Consider the following 7,958-nt stretch of genomic DNA (forward strand, 5'->3'; position numbering starts at 1 on the left):
ACTCTTTCCCAAGATGTCTTCTGTTTAGGGGATTGGTTTAGACAGAAAAGTTGTAACATAACTTGGAATACTCAAAACTGGGTCAGATGAGCCTGGAGGGCAGGCAGGACCAGAGACTTGGGCTCTGGGGGGCTGGGGAAGAGGGCCAAAGGCAGCCAAGGGCTCAGAGTACCCTGGGGTTTGCCTGCTGGCTGTCTGCCTCCTCCCACCCTGGCTCTTAGGGAGGTCTCCCTCCCCCTACTCCCACTCGGGCAGGGATGGGAGCTGCTTCTCAAGAGAATGATCACACGCCTTACCTATTGATTTCTGCCTTCTCATCGTACCTCGAGGGAGGCCCAGGAATGGGCCCTTTGGACTCCCTGGGACCGTGGGGGTCATCACTGCAATTCCCTGCCGCTCGTAAATGGACTGGAAAACAAAGAGTTCATGGGTCAGGCTCAGAGGGCCCTTGGACTGGGCACCCTGTTCAAGAGCATAGGAGAGAAACAAACCAAAGGAAAGAGAAGTGTGGTCAAGTGCCAGATGTCCCTAGGGCTGTGTTCTGGGGGGACCCAGAAATGGGGTGAAGAATCCTAGCCTCTCTGAGCTAGAAGGTGAGGATTTCTCCTCTTCAAAAGAAGCTTCAAATGAGGGTAGGACATCTCAACAGCAGGGCAGGGGCTTTTCTTGAACCTCAATCTTAACATGCCCTTATCCATTCATTCAACGAACATTTCCTGAACACCATCTATGGGTAGGAGCCTGTGCTAGGCTTTCTTCTCTTCAGTCCTCGGTTTCCCCTCTAATGTCAAACTATATTTTCTTTCTTTCTTTTCTTTTCTTTTTTTTGGAAGGGGGAAGTCAGGGCAATTGGGGTTAAGTGACTTGCCCAAGGTCACATGGCTAGTAAGTGGTAAGTGTCTGAGGCCAGATTTGAACTCAGGTCCTCCTGACTCCAGGGCCAGTGCTCTATTAACTGAGCCACCTGGCTGCCCCTAAGGTCAAACTATGGACAAAGTGTTGGTAAAGGTATCAGACAGGATGAGACCTTGGCAAGATATTGTCCTTCTGTGGGCCTCAGTCTCCCCATCTTGAAGAAAAAAAAAGAAAAGTTTGGTCAGAATGACCTCTAAACCCCCTTCTGGCTCCTAATCTAGGATCCCAAACCTCCGTGTAGGGAAACCTCATGACCAAGCCCCAGTCTGCCAGATCTTCCTCCTGGCTGGTCTTTGGCTCAAGGCCATGAAGGTCCTTGTTTCAGTGCTGCCTAGGAGGGGAACCATTGAGGCCGTTATCTGCCATTTATAACCACTCACATATCAGTCTGCCAGATGAACTAACAAGGTGTAGGCCCCGGGGGAATGGCATACAGGACAGATACATTTGCACTGTGGCAGGGTGGGGATAGCTTTGGATCTGGGGAAGAAGAGAGGAGAGGACACTAATAAACAGGACAGGGAAGTCCACTTCTCAATTTCACCACCAATTTCATCCAGCATTGGCCCTGTGGTCAGTCCTATGCCAAAGGATAATTCTGCATGATTTATTTCAGCACAGTTTTTCTAGGGGACTCTGACCACATGCACATGTGCATGCACACACACACACACACACACACACACACACACATACATGCACCCCTCCCCCCTATGTGCCAGAAATGGGGAGGGAGACAAAGAACTGAGTTTCTCATTGAATAAAAACTCCTTAGCTGCCCCATGGTAGAACTGAGTGCAGGGGGCCCTCACAGATTTGGGGAGAGCTCGCTCTGCCCCCACGAGCTCAGTGCTCTGCCCACAGCTGGCATTTAATAAATTCTTGTCATGATGACCATGAGGGTTGGGGGTAGGGGAAAGAGATCATTTAACTTCCAAGTCTCACTTTTCTCCTCTTTATATGGGGACTTCAGTGCTACCAACTTTACAGGGACATCATAAAGAAAGTGCTTTGTAAGCTTTATGGAAAATGTTATGTTACTCATGCTTGGTAGTGTTCTGTGGGCTAGAATCTCAGGGAGGTGGGGGACTTTGTTGCTGCTAGACTTCAGGGCCATTGTCACAGGGTTGCACAGTTATCCTTCCTTCTGCCTGGGGCCCTGATTTCATCTACCCCAGGCCAGAAGGCATACAGCGCCTACTGCACTGTCAAAGTCAAGTTTATTGGTGATTTCTCTCATAATAATCCTATGAGGCAAGAAAAGCAATAAAAATCAGAGTCAATATATCTGGGCCCTGGGGTGGGCAGAGTGAAATATGCCCTTATCAGATGGGAAGACGTGGGGGAGAAGGGGAGGGTGTCATCTGGCAGCATCCCCATTATAAGTCATTCTTCATAGGTAGACGCTGAACTCAATGGCTTTTATGCTACTGGAGGACAGATGAATGTTGCCAGTGCCCTGTAAATTTCAGCAGCTGGGAGCATATCTCTGACTGCCCAGCCCGAGTTACAGCTCCGATTGAAAGTGATATGAGTCCCTTTTTCTAGATAAAAAAACTCTGAGGTGGCTTAAGGGATGAAATTATGTGTCTGAGAAGGGATTTAAACTTAGGGGTCTCGATTTCTCATCTGGTCCTTTATCCCACATTGCCATATCAGTTCTTAAGGTGATCGTCAATCTCTTCTACTGATGAAACCAGGTTTAAGCCACTTAATTTTTGGGAAGACATGCTGGGTCTCAATTTCACTTTGGTCTGGTTCATGACATAATACAGAAAAACTTCTAACACCTCTGCCTCTCTGCTCCAGCCCAACCATGACCCTCATGCTTGAGAAGGGCTCTCCAGCTTTGCTCTCCTGGGTCACCACTCCACCTATGGTAGAAGGAGCCTGGCTCTGGGCTCCAAAGACTCGAGTTCTAACCCAGGTTTTCTAACTGGTTAGTTGTGTCACCATGGCTAAGTCAATACAGCTCTCTGGGCCTCAATTTATTAAGTTATCAAGTGTGGGGCTCTTGGTCCTAAGATTCAGCACTGGCAGGGACTACAGAGCTCACTTGGTCCCCTCATTTTATAAGTGAGGAAATGGAAGGCCAGAGAAGGGAACTCGCCCAAGGCTGCACAGACAGAAGAGCAGCTTCTGATAACTAAGAGGTGGCATCAAGCTTTGAGTTTTGTCAGGCTCAGTGTGGCTCCTGTATTTAGCCAGCATGTTCTCCCGACTCCCTTCTTCCCCTGTCCCATCAGTGCTCATGAATCCCAGAGCACCCCTAGCACCTGAGTCCTCTGCTCCCCCTCTCATGCTGCTCAGCACCCCTGAAAGAAGCCACACCACTATGGTGAATGGTTCACTACCCAGTCCTCCCAGCTACGCCTCCCTGCTGCCTGACGAGCCTTTCCTTCCTTCGTTGTCTCTGTCCCACTCCCTTCAGCAGCTGCTCTCAACCTCCTCCCTTACCTTGCCTTTGTCCTTGTCTCCTGTGGTGCCCAGAAGGCAGAGGCCTTCCCCTATGAGGCCCTCCTTCTCCCTTATTTTATACCCCTTTCCATCAGGAATTGTTGAACTGGGGTCCATGGACTTGGTTTTTTAAAAAGTTCATAATGGTATTTCAATATAATTGATTTTCTTCATAATCCTATGCCTTATATTTGTTTAGAACCAGCGTTCTGAGAAGAACCCGATCACCTTCATCAGACTGCCTGGCAGAGGGTTTTTAAGACCAAGCCCTGAAGCCAGACTCCCCGCCATCTCCCCTCTCTCTTCCCTTGCTTCCATGTGTAAGGAGGAAGTGGCCTCTCTCCTAGGATAGCTTCCCATTAACCGCCTCCTTGATCCCTCTGTGAGCCACAGGGCAGTGGATTTAAAGTCAGAGGGCATGGACTCTAGTCCCAGATCTGACACTTACCTATGGGAAGCCTCCAGCCCCTCACTGTCCTCAGCTTAACCCTCGTTATAAACTGAGGCCGCTGGGCTAGGCCATGTCTTCCACCTCTAAGTCTCCAGCCTCTCCTGTTGGAGAAGCAGTTGGTTCTTTCTCTGCTATGTACAACAGGTTCATGCCCTCCCCTCACTTAACTTGACCCTCCCATCCCCTCAAGCTACTCTCAAGATCACAGAAAGAATCATTTTCCAAAGGTTTCTTCCACTTCTTCACCTCCCACTCCTCAGTCCCCTGAAGTCTGGCTTTCAGTCTTCTCTCAAATGAAGCTACCTGTGGGCTCCTGGCTGCCCCCCCCCCCCCCAGGAGTCATTTCTAGTTCTCAGCCTCCTTTAGCTGTCTGCAGCTTTGCATGTGCTCCCCGCCCTCTCTGGGCCACTTTTCACAACAATCAACCTATGACCATGTGGGACTTCTCTTCCCCTTCCTCCCTTCCCTCTCTGACTGCTCCTTCTCAGTTCCCTTGGCTGCATTTTCATCTGGTGCCACCTGAGACTTTTTTCTTCTCTTTCTTGTTTTCTCCTTGATGCCCTCTCTGTTAGACATTGCTTTAGCTCCCATGGGTAAAAGCAGGCTAGTATGCAGATGACTCCCAAATCTGCATAACCGACTTGACTTTTTCTCCTGAATGCTAGTGGGGCACCATTAGCTGCCTGTTGGATGTATTCCTGTGGATGTCCTAGCCATATCTCCAATGCCAAAATCCTTCTCCTTCTTCACAAATCTACTGTTCCTCTAAACTTTCTATTGAGCCCCTTCTTCCCAGTCCCCCCTTTCTCCCATCTGTCCCTTCTTTATTTTCAGCCTCGCTTCATGACAGCTGCAAAAAACATATTCGTGAGGCACAGGACACTCCCCAGTTCAACAACCATCAATGGTTCCCTCCTACCTAGAGTATAAAACACAAAATTTTCAGTCTAGGTCTATGGAAACCTGGTTCCCACCTATGTTTATAGACTTATCTCTCATGCTTCCTTGAGACAAACTCTACTCTCCAAGACAGTTGAACTTCTGCCTATTTCTCAACACTTTTTTTCACCTCCACGTGTGTGAACAAGACATTCCCTCGACCTCCAGGTTATGCTCTCTCCTCATGCCACTTCATCCACGCCTCAGCTGCACAGATGTCAGGTCTATCCAGCCCTCCCAGATACTGCTCTGGTGTTCCGAATCTTTCTCCTCCACACCCTTTGTGATTATCTCAGTAACTAAGATGTGAGCCCCTTGAGGGCATGGAGTAGTTTTGCATGTTGTATTTCCAGCACCTGGGACAGCACCTGGCAAGGGCCTATCACAGTCTTGAATTGCTCTCTCCTTTAATCATCTCGTCAAAAGGTCTTAACTCAGGAGGTCCATCAGGAAACACTCCTCTGTATTTCCAGATTTTCATTTCACCAGATCTGTGATTTTCTCAGGATAGGGAGCTTTGCTTTTCCCAATGCAGATTAGCATCTGCTTTGCCGCTTAATAGGGCTGTATGAAGCCAAGCCCCAAAGACCACCTTGCTGCTCGGCCTCTGAGCCCAGCGTGTGCCGATGGCAGCGGGACTCCTCCCTCCGCCTGGCTCCCACCCCAGGGAGCTGTCACACTCACATTCATGTCTGCCACGGACGGGAAGCACCTGCTGGTCGGGCGCTGCTTGATGGTCGCCACTCTCGACTCCACAGTCACGTTTTCTGCTGTCCTCGATGGCTTGGTAGCTGGCACAACTTCATCGACTTTATCTGCAAGAGATGAAATGTCACTCTAAGTGAATAGAGTTGGTCAGCTCCCACCCCACCCCCCAAACAGGACCTCAAGCCTCATAAGGTTGAGGGAGAGACTGAGTCATTCAAATGCCAAAGTGTCTCTTTCGCATTTTAACAAGGCAAGAGGTCAGCCCCGGGGGGGAGGGGGTGCAAGCCAATGGCGGTCTATCACTGCTGCCACACATGCATGCTAGGAGCACTAAGCCTGCATGCAGCCCAAGTTTACTTAGGGTCACTCGAAAAACCATCCTCTTCTTCAAACCTTCAAAATGGGAAGGGTGAAAATCTATACAGAAATGGAAAGAAAACCTTTAGCAGAGGGCCCCTGGGTCTGACAGAGAGTGGGAGAGAGGCTTTCAGCACCATGGGCCCTTTCAGCCAGGTGATGGTAAGAGGAGGGGTCGGACAATGTCCTTCTGCTAACACTCTTGATTTCTCCCCAAAAGGTCTTAACTCAGGAGGGTCATTAGGGAACTCGGCTCCGTGTTTCTGGATTTTTGCTGGACCAAACTGGTGAGTGTATCGCTCTAGGAAGCTCTGCTCTTGCCAGTGCTGACTGGTACCTGTTTGTCAGCTAACACTCCCAGGGAGCTGCCTGGGGCACCTAGAGGGAGGCTCCTGGCCCGAGGTCCTGCAGCCCTTATGGGCCAGAGGCAGGGTTTGAACCCGGGTCTTTCAGGCTTTGAGGCCAGCATTCTCTCCATTCCCAGGGGCTGGAAGGTGTTGGGTAAAACTTAGCTGTTTTTAACTTTTGTTTTTAAGTCCACAACAAAGAGATATTCAGGGAAGATGCTTAATCGATCATTAGGTAATATGGGAAGGAAATAAGGCACGCAATTAATATGAACAATGCTAGTCTTTGAATAAATCAGAAAGTACCAGACATAGTTCTAGAAAAGGTGCAAGAAGACATCTTGACCAGCCTCCTTTTCAGCCAAGGAAACCGAGGCCCAGTGAAGTTTAAGTGACTTGTGCAAGGTCATACACATGGCATCCATATTCAGCACACTTGCTACCACAAGTCAGCTCCTCCCAGCTGTCTCCAGGATACTCCTCCTTCCCATTTCTCTTTGCAAATGAATCTGGGAGGTTTGGTTATTTGTCTTGGTGTGTGTATGTGCATCATTAGTCTTCAGGCATGGAAACAAGTGAGTAATCAGCTTGGTCATTGGTTAAGCTTTCATGTCTATGGCTGAAGAATGATGAAGCACATTTCTTTCAAACACACACACACACACACACACACACACACACACACACACACCAAGACAAACAAGCCACTAAACCTACTGTAAAGGAAGTGGGAGGGCTTGATACCAAGGCTGCCATCTTGTCTGGAAGGAGAACTCTGTCCTGGGAGCCAGAGGCTTAGTATAGTGTCTGGCTCATAGCAAGAATAAATATTTATTGACTCATTGACAGGCACCGCTGGATTAGTTGAATTCTCATTTTCTTAATGATGTTGCATTTAGGAATTGGGGCTGAAGTTAGTGTGTACCAGAATTTGGGGGAGACACACACAAGTGTTTTAGCTTCAGAACGTGAGGTAGCTAGAAATTGACTTGGAGTAACTTGCAGATTGTTGGAGAGCCAGGCCCCCAACAGGACTTCTTTATCCTCTGTGCAGGCATGTGCTTGACCTGGGTGCTAGGACACCAGGTCCCTGCCCCTGGAGGACTTCTAATTGCACCTGTCCCAAACCCAGGTCAAAACCTCTAGGCTCTATGTGGCCCAGCCAAGAAATAGCAGCTTATCACGTAGGTGGCCGGTCAGATAGCCACACCAATGGTGGGGATATGCTGCTGGAGGAAAACATAAAAGATGGGGAGCGAGATAGAAACCCTGAAGAGGAAGTTGAGGTCATAAAGTCACAAGAAATGACCATTTCACAGACACATTTGATTTCTCTAACACACACATACACATGTACGCCACATGTATCATGTTCTCTGGCATGGAGATACAAACACTGAGACAGTGCCCTGGATATCAGGGACTGAAGGAACATTTCACACAGACAATCCAACAAACTGGCATCCAAAGTGGCAAAGCCATCCAGAATGGCACCAATGCAATGCCAGGGAGTTCCCCGACCCAACCTGGGCAATCACTGGGCAAATCTGAAGCCCCATGTCTTGAAGTGGGGAGGACCATTGGATGTGGCTAGGGTCAGGCTCTTCATGCATTCTCTTTGGGCTGCAATGAGTAGGGCATCAATATAGCAGTAGGATAAAAGCTGGCATTTCTATAAACCTACAAGGTTCACAAAGCACTTTTCAGATGTGATCTTTTTTGATCACAAAGACAGGGGGAGATAGAATGCTATTATTATGCTCATTTTATAGATGAGGAATCTG

The 7,958-nt window shown here is 48.7% G+C and overlaps 1 protein-coding gene across 2 annotated transcripts in view; it reads right to left on the bottom strand.

The window, feature by feature from the left end:
* Positions 1–7,958, bottom strand: part of SHANK2 (SH3 and multiple ankyrin repeat domains 2) — a 698,541-nt gene that overhangs the window by 24,043 nt on the left and 666,540 nt on the right. For both annotated transcript variants that reach the window (XM_069066555.1, XM_069066556.1), the window contains 2 exons: positions 5,447–5,577; positions 297–408 (listed from right to left, as the gene is read on the bottom strand). In XM_069066555.1, the coding sequence (XP_068922656.1) occupies positions 297–408; positions 5,447–5,577 (243 nt within the window). The remainder of the gene's footprint in view (positions 1–296; positions 409–5,446; positions 5,578–7,958) is intronic.

Source organism: Petaurus breviceps, unplaced genomic scaffold (genome assembly GCF_028583685.1).
Source record: "Petaurus breviceps papuanus isolate PSGF00001 unplaced genomic scaffold, PetGlider_PUasm1.0 90721, whole genome shotgun sequence".
Classification (NCBI taxonomy): domain Eukaryota; kingdom Metazoa; phylum Chordata; class Mammalia; order Diprotodontia; family Petauridae; genus Petaurus; species Petaurus breviceps.